The sequence below is a fragment of the Salmo trutta genome, chromosome 17 (genome assembly GCF_901001165.1).
Source record: "Salmo trutta chromosome 17, fSalTru1.1, whole genome shotgun sequence".
Lineage (NCBI taxonomy): Eukaryota > Metazoa > Chordata > Actinopteri > Salmoniformes > Salmonidae > Salmo > Salmo trutta.
In genome coordinates this window covers 58,992,296-59,012,544 of record NC_042973.1, presented here as the reverse complement: position 1 = coordinate 59,012,544, position 20,249 = coordinate 58,992,296, and the positions used below count along the sequence as shown (strand labels likewise).

The window sequence follows — 20,249 nt, the reverse complement described above, 5'->3', positions numbered from 1 at the left end:
GTTATGAATTAACAGGAATACATGATAGGTTATGAATTAACAGGTATAAATGATGGGTTATGAATTAACAGGTATAAATGATGGGTTGTGAATTAACAGGTATAAATGATGGGTTATGAACTAACAGGTATAAATGATGGGTTATGAATTAACAGGTATACATGATGGGTTATGAACTAACAGGTATAAATGATGGGTTGTGAATTAACAGGTATAAATGACCACTGTTAAGGCACAGCACACCAACATCAAAACCTCATCCCAACTGTAAAGTATGGTGGAGGGAGCATCATGGTTTGCGGCTGCTTTGCTGCCTCAGGGCCTGGACAGCTTGCCATCATCAACAGAAAAATGAATTCCCAAGTTTATCAAGACATTTTGCAGGAGAATGTTAGACTATCTGTCCGCCAGTTGAAGCTCAAGTTGGGTGATGCAACAGGACAACGACACAAAACACAGACGTAAATTAACAACAGAATAACTTAAACAGAATAAAATACGCCTTCTGGAGTGGCCCAGTCAGAGTCCTGACCTCAACCCGATTGAGATGCTGTGGCATGACCTCAAGAGAGCAGTTCACGTCAGATATCCCAAGAATATTGCTGAACTGAAACAGTTTTGTAAAGAGGAATGGTCCAAAATTCCTCCTGACCGTTGTGCAGGACTGATCCGCAACTACTGAAAACGTTTGGTTGAGGTTATTGCTGCCAAAGGAGGGTCAACCAGTTATTAAATCCAAGGGTTCACATATTTTTTCCACCCTGCACTGTGAATGTTTACACGGTGTGTTCAATAAAGACATGAAAACGTATAATTGTTTGTGTGTCATTAGTTTAAGCAGACTGTGTTTGTCTATTGTTGTGACCTAGATGAAGATCAGATCAAATTTTATGACCAATTTATGCAAAAATACAGGTATTTCCAAAGGGTTCACATACTTTTTCTTGGGTGTAAAGGCCTGTTGGTTAAGAGTTCAGAAATGTCTGCTCCTGCTTTTTTCCAGAGAGGACACATCTGGTGTTGTGTCAGGTTTCTTAGGGAAGTAAAGCTCTTCCCACAGTCAGAGCAGTGGTAAGGTTTGTCTCCTGTGTGTGTTCTCTGGTGTTGTGCCAGGCTTCTTAGGGAAGTAAAGCTCTTCCCACAGTCAGAGCATTGGTAAGGTTTGTCTCCTGTGTGTGTTCTCTGGTGTTTTGTCAGGTTTCTTAGGGAAGCAAAGCTCTTCCCACAGTCAGAGCAGTGGTAAGGTGTGTCTCCTGTGTGTGTTCTCTGGTGTTGTGTCAGGCTTCTTAGGGAATTAAAGAGCTTCCCACAGTCAGAGCAATGGTAAGGTTTGTCTCCTGGGTGTGTTTGCTTATGTTCAGTCAGATAATAAGTTCTACCAAAGCTTTTCCCACATTAATCACAGCTATAAGGTTTCTCTCCTGTATGTGTTATCTGGTGTCCTTTAAGGTATTCTATCTGAGAAAAGCTTTTCTCACATCGATCACAGCTAAAAGGTTTCTCTCCTGTGTGTGTTCTCTTGTGTCTATTCAGGCTGTTTGACTGAGTAAAACTCTTCCCACACTGATCACAGCTATAAGGTCTCTCTCCTGTGTGTGTTCTCTGATGTCCTTTAAGGTGGTCTATCCGAGAAAAACTCTTCCCACATTGATTACAGCTATATGGCTGCTCTCCTGTGTGTGTTCTCTGGTGTGATACCAGGTTGCTTGACTGAGTAAAACTCTTGCCACACTGATCACAGCTATAAGGCTTCTCTCCTGTGTGTATTCTCTGGTGCTCTTTAAGGCTTTCTCCCCGAGAAAAGTTTTTCCCACATTGCTCACAGCTATATGACTGCTCTCCTGTGTGTGTTCTCTGGTGTGTTTTCAGATTACTTGAATGAGTAAAACTCTTCCCACATTGATTCCAGCTATAAAGTTTCTCTCCTGTGTGTACTCGCTGGTATTTTTTAAGTTCTGATGAAAATCTGCAACGTTTCCCACGGTCAGAGCAGTGAGATATCTTCCCTGTGGGTCTCTGATGGTGTTTCTTGAGGTGTCCTGATGTGGAGAGACTCTTCTCTGCCTCGTCAGCATCATGATGTTGTTGAGGCTCCCCAGAGGATCCACGATAGTCCCGTCTCTCTCCTGTATGAAAGTCAAAATCAGACAGTCAATGTAGTGAATGTAGTGTTTAAATGTTTTTACAAACTTTGACAAATGTCTTCTAAGTCTTGTTTTAGATTGATTTTGGTCCAACAGCCACTGTAGCAGGCAGATGATAGAATATACCAGCCACTGTAGCAGGCAGATGATAGAATATACCAGCCACTGTAGCAGGCAGATGATAGAATATACCAGCCACTGATTTTTTACCAGCCAAAATCTTTTTTGCCATGACTGATCACACCAAAAATCACAACTACAAGAAAACTAATGAGCAGCTTGGCAATGTTTGTAACACAAGGAATGTAAGTAAGAAGTAATGTGGTATATTGCTCAATGTAATTACATTTTTGTGACGAGTCTTTTAACCAATGTGTTAAAATAATTCATTTAGATACAATAGTAATGATGAACAGTTGTACAAGTGAACATCAAGAATCAACAAAGTGCCTCCATAACACAACACATCACAACACACCACACTGTCCTGCCAGATAAACTGCTGATCACTACACACCACACTGTCCTGCCAGATAAACTGCTGATCACTACACACCACACTGTCCTGCCAGATAAACCGCTGATCACTACACACCACACTGTCCTGCCAGATAAACTGCTGATCACTACACACCACACTGTCATGCCAGATAAACTGCTGATCACTACACACCACACTGTCCTGACAGATAAACTGATCACTACACACCACACTGTCCTGCCAGATAAACTGATCACTACACACCACACTGTCCTGCCAGATAAACTGCTGATCACTACACACCACACTGTCCTGCCAGATAAACTGCTGATCACTACACACCACACTGTCCTGCCAGATAAACTGCTGATCACTACACACCACACTGTCCTGCCAGATAAACTGCTGCCTTATTATTATAGTTCAGGGCTCTACGCTGACATGTGTTCCTCAGTTTATATACTGAACAAAAATATAAAACGCAACATGTAAAGTGTTGGTCCCATGTTTCATGCGGGATCGTCTGAGGGAGGGGGGTGCGGAGGAGTATTTCTGTCTGTAATGAAGCCCTTTTGTGTGGAAAACCTAATTCTGATTGGCTGGGTCTTGTGCCCCAGTGGGTGGGCATATGGCAGCGCACCTGCCCAGTCGTGAAATCCATAGATTAGGGCCTAATGAATATATTTCAATTGGCTTCTATGAACTGTAACTCAGTAAAATCTTTGAAGTTGTCGCATGTTGCGTTTATATGTTTTGTTGAGTATAGTTAGGAGCTGGACAATTCCACAGTAACAGAATTACACCAGACTCTGATTTTTCATTTTAAAATGTATGCAAAACAAAAACCATTGCTGCTTTAAAACCACGTTTGTGTACATCAGTTCAACAACTGCAGGGTTTGTGCCCCGTTATTAAATATTAGTATTTACTGGTGTTAATCTGACCTGTCTCCTCCTCCTCCTCTTTCACTTCAAAAACTGCATCTTCCTCTTTTACAGTAACATCCTCCTCCTCTTTCACTCTGAACGCGTTTTTCTCTTCTTTCACTGTAACGTCTTTCTCTTCATCTTTCACTGTAACAGCCTCACCCTCTACTTCTTCTTTTACTGTAACATCCTCCTCTTCCTTCTCCTCTTTCACGACAATGTTCAGCCCCAGAGCTTCTTTCTCCGTCCAGCAGACCTCCTCTTCTTTAACAGGAGGGGAGTAGTTTAGGGAGCTCATGTTCGGGGATGTTAGCTAGCTAGCTATCATTAGCGACTAGGCTAATGCTAACTTAACCAGCCAGCTACTATAGCTGACTAATAAACAATAACGTAATATTAAATTAAATAGGTTAACAAGTAGATACGACAGAAGTGTGTCTAAAACACAGTAGGTAATATAGACCGAAAGCGTATAAATAGGTTGAATCTTTCGGCTATGTTGGCTAGCAAGCTACCGAGGTGGTTGACGAGCTGTTTATGAAGAACCGTCCACTAGATTATACGTCACGCTGCAGCATCGCCTGAAAGACGCACATCGCCGTCTGCTGACTGGAGGGAAACGCAGTTGAGGATCACATTTTATTTTCAGAAAATATTATTTTACATGGATTTAATTAAATAATACTATTATATTGAGACATACAAAGACAGGGATGTGTTGGTTGATTAATGCGAATAAAACATGTTTACTACAGCACATTTAAGGCAGTTTCATTAAGTCAAACAACATCTAAATAAGTAGCCATCTACTGTCGGTCGATACTGCTCCTACATGGACTAACAATACACCATGTAGATGTATATAATGAACAGACTAGGTCTATACTGCTGCTACATGGTGTAACAATACATCATGTAGATGTATATAATGAACAGACTAGGTCTATACTGCTCCTACATGGTGTAACAATACATCATGTAGATGTATATAATGAACAGACTAGGTCTATACTGCTCCTACATGGTGTAACAATACATCATGTAGATGTATATAATGAACAGACTAGGTCTATACTGCTCCTACATGGTGTAACAATACATCATGTAGATGTATATAATGAACAGACTAGGTCTATACTGATCCTACATGGTGTAACAATACATCATGTAGATGTATATAATGAACAGACTAGGTCTATACTGCTCCTACATGGTGTAACAATACATCATGTAGATGTATATAATGAACAGACTAGGTCTATACTGATCCTACATGGTGTAACAATACATCATGTAGATGTATATAATGAACAGACTAGGTCTATACTGCTCCTACATGGTGTAACAATACATCATGTAGATGTATATAATGAACAGACTAGGTCTATACTGATCCTACATGGTGTAACAATACATCATGTAGATGTATATAATGAACAGACTAGGTCTATACTGCTCCTACATGGTGTAACAATACATCATGTATGAACAGACTAGGTCTATACTGCTGCTACATGGTGTAACAATACAGTGCATTCGGAAAGTATTCAGACCCCTTCACTTTTTCCACATTTTGTTACATTACAGCCTTATTCTAAAATGATTAACACTACCGTTCAAAAGGTTGGAGTCACTTAGAAATGTTCTTGTTTTTGAAAGAAAAAACACTTTTTTTGTCCATTAAAATAACATCAAATTGATCAGAAATACAGTGTAGACATTGTTAATGTTGTAAATGACTATTGTAGCTGGAAACGGCTGATTTTTTATGGAATATCTACATAGGTGTACAGAGGCCCATTATCAGCAACCATCACTCCTGTGTTCCAATGCCACGTTGTGTTAGCTAATCCAAGTTTATCATTTTAAAAGGCTAATTGATCATTAGAAAACCCTTTTAGAATTATGTTAGCACAGCTGAAAACTGTTGTGCTGATTTAACAAAGCTTTTGTAAACAGTGTTGTTGCATAACAATCAGGGAGTAGAACAACAATAATTATCACCCTCTTGACCAATCTTCCCTCCCCTTAACATTGGGTTGATTCAGACCCTGTCAGTGTACCAGGTGGACATTGGGTTTGATTCAGACCCTGTCAGTGTACCAGGTGGACATTGGGTTGATTCAGACCCTGTCAGTGTACCAGGTGGACATTGGGTTTGATTCAGAGCCTGCCAGTGTACCAGGTGGACATTGGGTTTGATTCAGACCCTGTCAGTGTACCAGGTGGACATTGGGTTTGATTCAGACCCTGCCAGTGTACCAGGTGGACATTGGGTTTGATTCAGACCCTGTCAGTGTACCAGGTGGACATTGGGTTGATTCAGACCCTGTCAGTGTACCAGGTGGACATTGGGTTTGATTCAGACCCTGTCGGTGTACCAGGTGGACATTGGGTTTTATTCAGACCCTGTCAGTGTACCAGGTGGACATTTGGTTTGATTCAGACCCTGCCAGTGTGCCAGGTGGACATTGGGTTTGATTCAGACCCTGCCAGTGTACCAGGTGGACATTGGGTTTAATTCAGACCCTGCCAGTGTACCAGGTGGACATTGGATTTGATTCAGACCCTGCCAGTGTACCAGGTGGACATTGGGTTTGATTCAGACCCTGCCAGTGTACCAGGTGGACATTGGTTTTGATTCAGACCCAGCCAGCATGGCCAGAAATGTATTCCAAGGTCAGTAACTTAGAACCACAGAACCACCCCAGACCTTTCATGCATGACTAAAAACACCTAAGTATTAGATTTACTGCCATGGTCTAGTATGTCACTGCATCAGACACCATTCACAATGCTGGCTGAGGTACGAGTAAAACATGACATATTATTTCCTAACCATTCACAATGCTGGCTGAGGTACGAGTAAAACATGACATATTATTTCCTAACCATTCACAATGCTGGCTGAGGTACGAGTGAAACATGAAATATCATTTCCTAACCATTCACAATGCTGGCTGAGGTACAAGTAAAACATGACATATTATTTCCTAACTATTCACAATGCTGGCTGAGGTACGAGTAAAACATGACATATTATTTCCTAACCATTCACAATGCTGGCTGAGGTACGAGTAAGACATTTTACATTTTAGTCATTTAGCAGACGCTCTTATCCAGAGCGACTTACAGTAGGGAATACATACATTTCATGCATTTTTTTTGTACTGGCCCCCCGTGGGAATCAAACCCATAACCCTGGCGTTGCACACACCATGCTCTACCAACTGAACCACAGGAACATATTATTTCCTAACCATTCACAATGCTGGCTGAGGTACGAGTAAAACATGACATATTATTTCCTAACCATTCACAATGCTGGCTGAGGTACGAGTAAAACATGACATATTATTTCCTAACCATTCACAATGCTGGCTGAGGTACGAGTAAAACATGACATTATTTCCTAACCATTCACAATGCTGGCTGAGGTACGAGTAAAACATGACATTATTTCCTAACCATTCACAATGCTGGCTGAGGTACGAGTAAAACATAACATATTATTTCCTAACCATTCACAATGCTGGTTGGGGTACGAGTAAAACATGACATATTATTTCCTAACCATTCACAATGCTGGCTGAGGTACGAGTAAGACATTTTACATTTTAGTCATTTAGCAGACGCTCTTATCCAGAGCAACTTACAGTAGTGAACAGTTCACTTAATTGTCCATTGAAATACATTTTGACAATTTAATCATTACTACATTAAGGCCTGATTGCTGGAGTGCTGCAGAGATGATTGTCCTTCTGGAAGGTTCTCCCATCTCCACAGAGGAACTCTGGAGCTATGTCAGAGTGACCATCAGGTTCTTGTTCACCTCCCTGACCAAGACCCTTCTCCCACGATTTCTCAGTTTGGCCGGGCGGCCGGCTCTAGGAAGAGTCTTGGTGGTTCCAAACTTCTTCCATTTAAGAATGATGGAGGCCACTGTGTTCTTGGGGACCTTCAATGCTGAAGACATTTTTTGGTACCCTTCCACAGATCTGTGCCTCGATACAATCCTGTCTCAGAGCAATATGGACAATTCCTTTGACCTCATGGCTCGGTTTTTGTTCTGACATGCACTGTCAACTGTGGGACCTTATATAGACAGGTGTGAGCCTTTCCTAATCATGTCCAATCAATTGAATTTACCACAAGTGGACTCCAATCAAGTTGTAGAAACATTTCAAGGAAGATCAATTGAATCAGGATGCATCTGAGCTCAATTTCGAGTCTCATATCAAAGGGTCTGAATACTTAAGTAAATACATTTGTAAAAATGTTTTTAAAAAATGATTTTGTTTTGTCATTATGGGTTATTGTGATGTAATTATGGGGTATTGATTATTCAATTATAACATTATTCAACTTTAGAATAAGGCTGTAATGTAACTAAATGTGTAAAAAGTGAAGGGGTCTGAATACTTAATGAATGCACTGTATACCCCTTGCAGTTTTGTACACAGTCATGTGATATGTGGTATAGAAGAGTCCAATCTTAGGAGAGTATATGGGAAGCACTATACTGTGTGTCTGCAGGTGTCTATCTGGTCAAAACCACTGATACAGGAGCCCCTCCACCCTCTGGTGGGATGGATCATGTCAACAGAGAAACCTAGATTCAAATACTTAGATTTGTGTGTATTGGGTATATGTCGTGAAATTGTTAGATATTACTTATTAGATATTACTGCACTGTCGGAGCTAGAAACACAAGCATTTCATTACACCCACAATAATATCTGCTAAACATGTGTATGTGACCAATAAAATGTGATTTTGATTTGAATTAAACGTCCTATTTATCAAAGATGCTTTTGGCTGGAGTCAAAATGACTCCAAAGGATTTGAATTTGTTAAAAGTCCATATTGATACAGAAACACTAAACCATGATTTAGATGTATTAACAACCAGTTGATTGACAAAGTCATGAAAAATTTGAAGAATTGAATAAAATACATTTTGGCTATGATAAAAGACATGCCTCTGGGGTCAAAATGATCCATGTCAGAAGTATGGTTCAATGAAAATATGTAGTGGGTGTAAAGTTTGTTTCAATTTCTCACTCATTAAACACGAATCAATCAACACATGCTTCTCTTTGAACGACTTAATATAATATTAACCTTTTCTGAAATAAATGAAAAATAAACGTTTGGTTCCTCAACTGCGTTGCCCTCCAGTCAGCAGATGGCGATGTGCGTCTTTTAGGTTCAGGCGATGCTGCCAGTGTGACGTATAATCTAGTGGACGGGACGCTCCTTCAACAACAACAGCTTGTCAGACACCTCGGTAGCTTTCTAGCAAACATAGCTACAACATTCACGCTCTTTACACTGTTTTGGTGTATATTAGTCGCTGTGTTTTAAACACACTTCTGTCGTATGTACTTGTTGGCCCGTTTAATTATATATTTACGTTGTTTGTCAGCTAGCTGGTTTGCTAAGTTAGCTTAGAACTAGGCTAGTCGCTAATACTAGCTAGCTAACATCCCCGACCATGAGTTCACTAAGTTACTCTCCTCCTGCTAAAGAAGAGGAGGTCTGCTTGACGGAGAAAGAAGCTCTTGTGAAAGTGGAGGAGGAAGAGAAAGATGTTACAATACAAAGACAAGTAGAGGGTGAGGCTGTTACCGTGAAAGAAGAAGAGAAAGACGTTACAGTGAAAGAAGAGGAAGACTCGTTCAGAGTGAAAGAGGAGGAGGATGCAGTTTTTGGAGTGAAAGAGGAGGAGGGGGAGATGACTGTCACATTGGAGGAAGAAGAGGAGGTTGGAGATCTGTTTAACACCAGTAAGTACCGTCTCTGCAGTCGTTGAACCAATATGCAGTAAAGGGGTTCTACACTTTAATGTTGTTCTGTAGGAATGGCTGAAGCTACACTGTAACGTGTAGAACATCAAGAGTGGACCATCAACAAAACGTTAACAATTGATCAAATGCATCCAATGACAATGCCTGAAATACTGTAGTACTCAATATCTCCTATTAGATTAGCCCAATATGTTCTCTTAAAAGGGCAATCAGCAGTTGTTTCTTGAAGAATTCACTTATAAATGCCTCATGAGCTTAGTTCAACTGTCGTACCCCATCAGAACCCAAAATATAAGCTTTTTTTTCCCTCCAATGTTTGTCAGTAAATATAAACACTGTATAGCCTCAAAACATGGTTAAAACTAGAATGTTGATATCATGGATGGTTACATTTCTCCAGCCCCATCCCTCAGCTTTTTACCGAAACGGGCAGGGAGTACGCTTTGTTATTGTTTCTACTGCTGATTGCTGCCCCCATTACTCCTCAAGGTCCAAGGACTGTATGTTATTTTCAGAGGTAGACTGGCTCTGGCAGACCAAATAGTCAAATATTCCATCTAAATGAGAATTGATTCTCAATTGCGATACGTTTCTAGAAACATAAATTGCTGTACTTTCATATAACGTCAAATCATTTCACACAATACTTAAATATCACATCAAATCGGTAAAGTCTAAGTTGGTGTCTTGACAGATTTGTAAAAACGGTTTATCATAAAACACTATATATATATTATTTAAATGTTGCTGGCACCCCTCCCCAGAGGTGTCTCATTATTGGGATTCATTGCTGATTCCTACCTGTAGCTCACTATGAGGTGTCTAGTGATACAGGTTAAGGGTCCTGTTGGAGATTGGTGGTTGGTAGCAGAGTGGAGGGAACAAGCAGGGTTGGACACGGCCATGTTATTATCCCACACACAGTCTCTGTGGTTCATATGAACCCCTTTCCTGGGAATTAGATTTGATTACAAATCGCCCCTGTCTGTTACCACAGAAGGGTTCCGTCTGTCCCATTCCCAGCTACGTTACGAGGTGCTTTGTCACCAGTACCTATGACTGGTTGATAGGGGAGTGGTTTCAGTCTGTCCATTCCCAGCTAGGTTACGAGGTGCTTTGTCACCAGTACCTATGACTGGTTGATAGGGGAGTGGTTTCAGTCTGTCCATTACCAGCTAGGTTACGAGGTGCTTTGTCACCAGTACTTATGACTGGTTGATAGGGAAGTGGTTTCAGTCTGTCCCATTCCCAGCTAGGTTACGAGGTGCTTTGTCACCAGTACCTATGACTGGTTGATAGGGGAGTGGTTTCAGTCTGTCCCATTCCCAGCTAGGTTACGAGGTGCTTTGTCACCAGTACCTATGACTGGTTGATAGGGGAAGGGTTTCAGTCTGTCCATTCCCAGCTAGGTTACGAGGTGCTTTGTCACCAGTACCTATGACTGGTTGATAGGGGAGTGGTTTCAGTCTGTCCATTCCCAGCTAGGTTACGAGGTGCTTTGTCACCAGTACCTATGACTGGTTGATAGGGGAGTGGTTTCAGTCTGTCCCATTCCCAGCTAGGTTACGAGGTGCTTTGTCACCAGTACCTATGACTGGTTGATAGGGGAGTGGTTTCAGTCTGTCCCATTCCCAGCTAGGTTACGAGGTGCTTTGTCACCAGTACCTATGACTGGTTGATAGGGGAAACCTCCATGCTTATTATAGAAAAGTAATTAGGGGGAAACTATTTAGTAACCTGAAATAAAATAACAAACCTGTTTGAAAAATATTCCAAAACTATCTTTGACTCCAAAACTAAAATAGCCTAAAATAATAACCAGCATGAATTATGTTCAGTTTGAATAATTTATATCTTAACTTTGGGCAAAATTAGAATTGGGTTTTAAATATTTTTTATGTGGTTTTAAATCTTCTGAATCTGGTGGCTGGTAAATGCTGCCATGGGATGGCAATGTTTCAAATAGACCTAGCTTGTGTATCACTATCACTAGCTATCACCAGAAATACTTCAAGAAATGAGGATATTGGAAACTCCTTTCGATTCGTATTAACAGCTTAAAGAAAAGAACATTGGCATGAATTAACCTCTGTGAACAAGAAGCACAACATTACAAATATTTTCAGAGATGTGAGATAATTAACTTGTTCTCTGTAATATTGTATAGCTTTGCAATCGTAACATTACGTACTTTCAAGGATAATAGGCATGTTTCTCGACTCATACCCTGACTTTAAAAAGGGATTTGGTAACAATGTGAACGCGATTGATTGGTTGACAGTCTCTTGGACGGGCATTATACGCTTTGACATTTTCTGGCATAGTTTTTCTTTGAAAACGTTTTTGTTTACTTGCCTGCCTATTGAATTTGGAATGCACTGTACTGTTCATCTCTGAAACTCACTGAGAAAATTCCTTTGATACAGCAGTAGCAATACAGGGATATAACATCTACAGAAAAGACAGGAATGCTTATGGGGGAGGTGTTGCTGTCTACAGTGCATTCGGAAAGTATTCAGACCCCTTGACTTTTTCCACATTTTGTTACGTTAAAGCCTTATTCTAAAATGGATTAAAATCTTTTTTTCCCCCCTTTCATTTAGCTAGTTTATTTGGCACACCTGCATTTGGGGAGTTTCTACCATCCTTCTCTGCAGATCCTCTCAAGCTCTGTCAGGTTGGATGGGGAACATCACTGCAAAGCTATTTTCAGGTCTCTCCAGAGATGTTAGATCGGGCTCAAGTCCGGGCTCTGGCTAGGCCACTCAAGGACATTCAGAGACTTCTACTGAAGCCACTCCTGTGTTGTCTTGGTTGTGTGCTTAAGGTCGTTGTCCTGTTGGACGGTGAACCTTCACCCCAGTCTGAGGTCCTGAGCACTCTGGAGCAGGTCTTTCATCAAGGTTCTCTCTGCACTTTGCTCCATTAATATTTCCCTGGATCCTGACTAGTCTCCCAGTCCCTGCTGCTGAAAAACATCCCCACAGCATGATGCTGCCACCACCATGCTTCACCGTAGGTATGGTGCCAGGTTTCCTCCAGATGTGACTCTTGGCATTCATGCCATAGGGTTCAATCTTGGTTTCATCAAGACAGAGAATCTTGTTTCTCATAGTCTTAGAGTCTTAAGGTGCCTTTTGTCAAACTCCAAGCAGACTATCATGTGCCTTTTACTGAGGAGTGGCTTCTGTCTGGCCACTCTACCATAAAGGTCTGATTGGTGGAGTGCTGCAGAGATGGTTGTCCTTCTGGAAGGTTCTACCATCTCCACAGAGGAACTCTGGAGCTCTGGTTTTTGGTCACCTCCCTGACCAAGGCCCTCTTCCTCCAATCGCTAAGTTTGGCTGGGTGACCAGCTCTAGGAAGAGTATTCCATTTAAGAATGATGGAGGCCACTGTGTTCTTGGGGACCTTCAATGCTGCAGAATCTTTTTTGGTACCCTTCCTCAGATCTTAGCCTCAACACAGTCCTGTCTCGGAGCTCTACGGACAATTCCTTCGTCCTCATGGCTTGGTTTTTGCTCTGACATGCACTGTCAACTGTGGGACCATATATAGCCAAGTGTGTGCCTTCCAAATCATATCCAATCAATTGAATTTACCACAGGTGGACTCCAAACAAGTTGTAGAAACATCGCAAGGATGATTAAAGGAAACAAGATGCACCTGAAAGCAATTTCGAGCCTCATAGCAAGTGGTCTGAATACTTATGTAAATAAGGTATTTCTGTTTTTTACCTGTTTTCACTTTGTCATTATGGGCTATTGATGACACCCCTCTGAAACAAGATCGCTTAACCATCAGAAAAACCTCTTCCTTAGCCTACTCCTCGTTATGCTCCTATAGTTATGCTCCTATAGTTTCTGGTAATAGGCTACACCAGCAGTCGTTCTGCTCCTATAGTTTCTGGTAATAGGCTACACCAGCAGTCGTTATGCTCCTATAGTTTCTGGTAATAGACTACACCAGCAGTCGTTATGCTCCTATAGTTTCTGGTAATAGGCTACACCAGCAGTCGTTATGCTCCTATAGTTTATGGTAATAGACTACACCAGCAGTCGTTATGCTCCTATAGTTTCTGGTAATAGGCTACACCAGCAGTCGTTATGCTCCTATAGTTTCTGGTAATAGGCTACACCAGCAGTCGTTATGCTCCTATAGTTTCTGGTAATAGGCTACACCAGCAGTCGTTATGCTCCTATAGTTTCTGGTAATAGGCTACACCAGCAGTCGTTATGCTCCTATAGTTTCTGGTAATAGGCTACACCAGCAGTCGTTATGCTCCTATAGTTTCTGGTAATAGACTACACCAGCAGTCGTTATGCTCCTATAGTTTCTGGTAATAGACTACACCAGCAGTCGTTATGCTCCTATAGTTTCTGGTAATAGGCTACACCAGCAGTCGTTATGCTCCTATAGTTTCTGGTAATAGGCTACACCAGCAGTCGTTATGCTCCTATAGTTTCTGGTAATAGGCTACACCAGCAGTCGTTATGCTCCTATAGTTTCTGGTAATAGGCTACACCAGCAGTCGTTATGCTCCTATAGTTTCTGGTAATAGACTACACCAGCAGTCGTTATGCTCCTATAGTTTCTGGTAATAGACTACACCAGCAGTCGTTATGCTCCTATAGTTTCTGGTAATAGGCTACACCAGCAGTCGTTATGCTCCTATAGTTTCTGGTAATAGACTACACCAGCAGTCGTTATGCTCCTATAGTTTCTGGTAATAGGCTACACCAGCAGTTGTTATGCTCCTATAGTTTCTGGTAATAGGCTACACCAGCAGTCGTTATGCTCCTATAGTTTCTGGTAATAGGCTACACCAGCAGTCGTTATGCTCCTATAGTTTCTGGTAATAGACTACACCAGCAGTCGTTATGCTCCTATAGTTTCTGGTAATAGGCTACACCAGCAGTTGTTATGCTCCTATAGTTTCTGGTAATAGACTACACCAGCAGTCGTTATGCTCCTATAGTTTCTGGTAATAGACTACACCAGCAGTCGTTATGCTCCTATAGTTTCTGGTAATAGGCTACACCAGCAGTTGTTATGCTCCTATAGTTTCTGGTAATAGACTACACCAGCAGTCGTTATGCTCCTATAGTTTCTGGTAATAGACTACACCAGCAGTCGTTATGCTCCTATAGTTTCTGGTAATAGGCTACACCAGCAGTCGTTATGCTCCTATAGTTTCTGGTAATAGGCTACACCAGCAGTCGTTATGCTCCTATAGTTTCTGGTAATAGGCTACACCAGCAGTCGTTATGCTCCTATAGTTTCTGGTAATAGGCTACACCAGCAGTCGTTATGCTCCTATAGTTTCTGGTAATAGACTACACCAGCAGTCGTTATGCTCCTATAGTTTCTGGTAATAGGCTACACCAGCAGTCAGCAACCTTTTCCATTTGGTGCCAATTTATCTGACCATTTCTACTGATCTGGTGCCAGTTATGATTTTCATATTCACATTTTACTTTAACAGTTTCATTTAATTTCTAATAATAGTAATAATAATTATAATAGTCTTTATATCTCAACAATTCTACATTATATTTAAATAAACATTTTTATTGCCATTGCTACGTTTTTTTTTTTAAACCTACATAAAGCTCAAATTTAAACATTGCAGCCTGCAGGTAGAAAATATGATAAAAATAAATATCATATAAATCACATTGCTGCACATGGCCTGTCTTCAATGAACTTGCAACATTGTATAAAATATTCAGGGCTCTCAGTTTCCTGCTCCAGTGAGTTCTGGACAGACACAGCTGTAGGCTATTTGTGCAAAGGATAAGAAGTAATCAGGTATTTTATGACATTTGCACTGGATCAGAGAATTACATTTTTCCCTTTTATGCTGAGTGGTTATCGAAAGGGTGAGAGCTGGAAATATTTTACGAAAATACTTTGAGGAACTATTGTCATAGGCAATTGATTTTAGTAAGACTTTGTTTACTTGCTGTTTGAGGTGAAGAAAAAATTACTTTGAGAAGCTCCACAACTCATTAGTGGTGGTGTGTTAAGACAACCAGAAATACTATCAGACATCCACAAATGGACACATTTATAGGCCTACATTTGCGAGCAGGACAGGTAGACTAGTCCTACTGCTATCAAATCAAAATGTATTTGTCACGTGCGCCAAATACAACAGGTGTACAGTGAAATGCTGACTTACAGGCTCTAACCAACAGTGCAATTTCTAAGTTAAAAAAATGCACTCGAACTATGTAACTTTTAGTGGCTGCTTATGTTACGCTGGGAAACAGTTTTCATGGGCACAGAAATGCTAAATCATTTCAGAGTTTGCTAAATCCAATGGTTCTAACCGAGAGTCATCTTAACTTTATTGACACCCAAATGGATACTGTCATTAACACAGTTCTTCAATAATTACACATAATACTGTAGCTGTTTAGTTACAGTCTAGAGGTCGACCGATTATGATTTTTCAACGCCGAAACCGATTATTGGAGGCCCAAAAAAGCCGATACCGATTAATCGGACATTTTTGAAAAATTTCTTTGTAATAATGACAATTACAACAATACTGAATGAACACTTATTTTAACTTAATATAATACATCAATAAAATCAATTTAGCCTCAAATAAATAATTAAACATGTTCAATTTTATTTAAATAATGCAAAAACAAAGTGTTGAAGAAAGTGAAAGTGCAATATGTGCCATGTTAGAAAGCTAACGTTTAAGTTCTTTGCTCAGAATATGAGAACATATGAAAGCTGGTGGTTTCTTTTAACATGAGTCTTCAATATTCCCAGGTAAGAAGTTTTAGGTTGTAGTTATTATAGGAATTATAGGACTATTTCTCTCTATACGATTTGTATTTCATATACCTTTGACTATTGGATGTTCTTATAGGCACTTTAGTATTGCCAGTGTAACAGTATAGCTTCCGTCCTTCTCCTCGCTCCTACCTGGGCTTGAACCAGGAACACATCGACAACAGCCACCCTCGAAGCAGCGTTACCCATGTAGAGGAAGGGAAACAACTACTCCAAGTCTCAGAGCGAGTGACGTTTGAAACGCTATTAGCGCGCACCCGGCTAACTAGCTAGCCATTTCACATCGGTTACACCAGCCTAATCTTGGGAGTTGATAGGCTTGAAGTCAAACAGCGCAATGCATTGCGAAGGGCTGCTGGCAAAACGCACGAAAGTGCTATTTTGAATGAATGCTTACGAGCCTGCTGCTGCCTACCATCGCTCAGTCAGACTGCTCTATCAAATCATAGACTTTATTATAACATAATAACACACAGAAACACGAGCCTTAGGTCATTAATACTGTCGAAAACAAAACGTTATTCCTGTTACATTGCACAACCTTCAGTGTTATGTCATAATTACGTAAAATTCTGACAAATTACCCAAAGTGTTGCATATACCCTGACTGCGTGCAATGAACGCAAAATGACACAATTTCACCTGGTTAATATTGCCTGCTAACCTGGATTTCATTTAGCTAAATATCCAGGTTTAAAAATATATACTTCTGTGTATTGATTTTAAGAAATGCATTGATGTTTATCGTTGGAACAACGTGTACCTAAGCGATTATATGCAACGCAGGACAGGCTAGATAAACTAGTAATATCATCAACCATGTGTAGTTAACTAGTGATTATGATTGATTGATTGTTTTTTATAAGATAAGTTTAATGCTAGCTAGCAACTTACCTTAGCTTCTTACTGCATTCACGTAACCTCGTGGAGTGCAATGTAAAGCAGGTGGTTAGAGCGTTGGACTAGTTAACCGTAAGGTTGCAAGATTGAATCCCTGAGCTGATAAGGTAAAAATCTGTCGTTCTGCCCCTGAACAAGGCAGTTAACCCACCGTTCCTAGGCCGTCATTGAAAATAAGAAAGTGTTCTTAACTGACATGCATTAAATAAAGGTCTAAAAAAAAAGAAATCGGCCAAATTGGCGTCCAAAAATACCGATTTTCGATAGTTATGAAAACTTGAAATCGGCCCTAATTAATTGGCCATTCGATTAATCGGTCGACCTCTACTAGAGAGTTACAATCTACTGTAACCTACTGTAGCCTACTGGCATGACCTAGAGAGTTACAACCTACTGTAGCCTACTGGCATGACCTAGAGAGATACAACCTACTGTAACCTACTGGCAGGACCTAGAGAGATACAACCTACTGTAACCTACTGGCATGACCTAGAGAGATACAACCTACTGTAACCTACTGGCATGATCTAGAGAGTTACAACCTACTGTAACCTACTGGCATGACCTAGAGAGTTACAACCTACTGTAGCCTACTGGCATGACCTAGAGAGATACAACCTACTGTAGCCTACTGGCATGACCTAGAGAGTTACAACCTACTGTAGCCTACTGGCATGACCTAGAGAGTTACAACCTACTGTAACCTACTGGCATGACCTAGAGAGTTACAACCTACTGGCATGACCTAGAGAGTTACAACCTACTGGCATGACCTAGAGAGATACAACCTACTGTAACCTACTGGCATGACCTAGAGAGTTACAACCTACTGGCATGACCTAGAGAGATACAACCTACTGTAACCTACTGGCATGACCTAGAGAGATACAACCTACTGTAACCTACTGGCATGACCTAGAGAGTTACAACCTACTGTAACCTACTGGCATGACCTAGAGAGATACAACCTACTGTAGCCTACTGGCATGACCTAGAGTTACAACCTACTGTAACCTACTGGCATGACCTAGAGAGCTACAACCTACTGTAACCTACTGGCATGACCTAGAGAGCTACAACCTACTGTAACCTACTGGCATGACCTAGAGAGATACAACCTACTGTAACCTACTGGCATGACCTAGAGAGATACAACCTACTGTAGCCTACTGGCATGACCTAGAGTTACAACCTACTGTAACCTACTGGCATGACCTAGAGACACAACCTACTGTAGCCTACTGGCATGATCTAGAGAGATACAGCCTACTGGCATGACCTAGAGAGATAAAACCTACTGTAGACTACTGGCATGACCTAGAGAGATACAACCTACTGTAACCTACTGGCATGACCTAGAGAGGAACAACCTACTGTAACCTACTGGCATGACCTAGAGAGATACAACCACTGGTATGCAAGTATTTAAAAAAAAAAAAAAAATCTCACTTTTATGGATGTGATATCATTATGGGGTGTTGTGATGTCATTGAGGTATTGTCTGAAGATTGATCATTAAAAAATATGACATTTTCTCTTTAATCCATTTCAGAATAAGGCTGTAACATAACAAAATGTGTAAAAAGGGAAGGGGTCTGAATGCACTATGTTCTTCTTCTTCTGTCCCAGATAAAAAGTTATTTTATTTATTTCTACCAATTGATTTGTTGAAATGTTATGACGTGTATTTTTCCATATAGACACACCCCATGTGTTTAATAAAATCAACTGTATGTGCAGAACTTGAACTGAACTGATGCTTCAAGCGTTTGATTAAATAATTAACACACACAAATGACTTGAGGAAGCCAGAGGTCAATATAACCAGAAGAAAATAACCAATTCCCCACCTGCTGCTGGCCTTCGTTAATTCTGACTTTATGCTCCTGAAGTTTCCGGTAAAATAGGCAAACTTTTTCCATTTCCGTTTGAAGTGCCAATTTATCTGACCATTTCTACCGATCTGCGTGCCAGTTATGAACGAGTTACCAAACCTGTTTGGCCCCGCCACTTCCTGGGTCGGTGAAGAGCGGTATTACATTTAAGGAATATATCCGAGTCTCACGCTCATCACCTGTGGAATGCGGGGCTTCCAGCGAGGTGTGGATTTAATAGTATGTTGTACCTAGTTTCCCTCCTTCAGGGAACAGTAGTTATAGTCATAACGTGTGGATTTAATAGTATGTTGTACCTAGTTTCCCTCCTTCAGGGAACAGTAGTTATAGTCATAACGTTAAGCTTGTCATATGATGAACTTTAACTTAAATACCGGATCTTGCTGTCGGACAGTTTTTTTGTATTCAGATCTCTGAAATGCTCTCTAACTATGTAACATTTAGTGTCTCCTTATGTTACGCTGGGAAAACAGTTTTCATGGGCACAGAAATCCTAAATCATTTCAGTTTACTAAATCCAATGGTTCTAACCGAGAGTCACCTTAACTTTATTGACAACTCCCAAATGGATACTGTCATTAATGCGGTTCTTAAATAATTACACATAATACTTAATACTGTAGCTGTTTAGTTACAGTCACATGTTCAACTATCATCAGCTGATCCAGGAAATCATTTTCTGCATGCCAGTCAAATGTAGTTCTTCATTCATTACACCGGTAAAGACAGTTATGCCGTGCTCCACGTTGGATCCAACATCCCAAACAAATCGATATTTATAATGTGTTATTGTCTACTTGATTTACAGTAGGGTCTCGTTAGTCCGTTTGGAAACTGAGATACTTAGCTCATAATGTGTAGAGAACTGTTCCTTGATGGATAGGCTATTGTACAACACACAGAGCTATTTTCCTTTATTCAGGACATTTAGAATGACAACACATTACAGAGTAGCCTAACGGGATTATTCACAAAATTATCTGGTGATCAGGTTATGAATTGTCATGACAAAGACATTTTAGTCTCCTTCTTTCACCTGAAATATTAAATGATTTATAGTCCTAGGTCTATGTTGTTGTTAGGTGAAGTTATGGGTCTTACAGTAGGTCTATGTTATTGTTAGGTGAGATTATAGACCATTTTGGCATACACTTAGTGGACAAAACCTCATTATCAGGCTGATGGAAAACTAGCCAATGAGCATTTTACTGGTTGAAGTTGTTTTTAAATATAAAGTAGTACATTTGACAAAAACACAAACATTATATTAAATCAGGACA

General features: G+C 40.5%; 1 protein-coding gene across 1 annotated transcript in view; it reads right to left on the bottom strand.

Moving 5' to 3' along the window:
• The window catches only part of LOC115151399 (zinc finger protein 135-like), a 33,793-nt gene extending 22,222 nt beyond the window's left edge, over positions 1 to 11,571 (bottom strand). Inside the window, exon 1 of the mRNA XM_029695305.1 lies at positions 11,553 to 11,571. Within this exon, the coding sequence (XP_029551165.1) occupies positions 11,553 to 11,571 (19 nt within the window). The remainder of the gene's footprint in view (positions 1 to 11,552) is intronic.
• Positions 11,572 to 20,249: the final 8,678 nt, after the last annotated feature.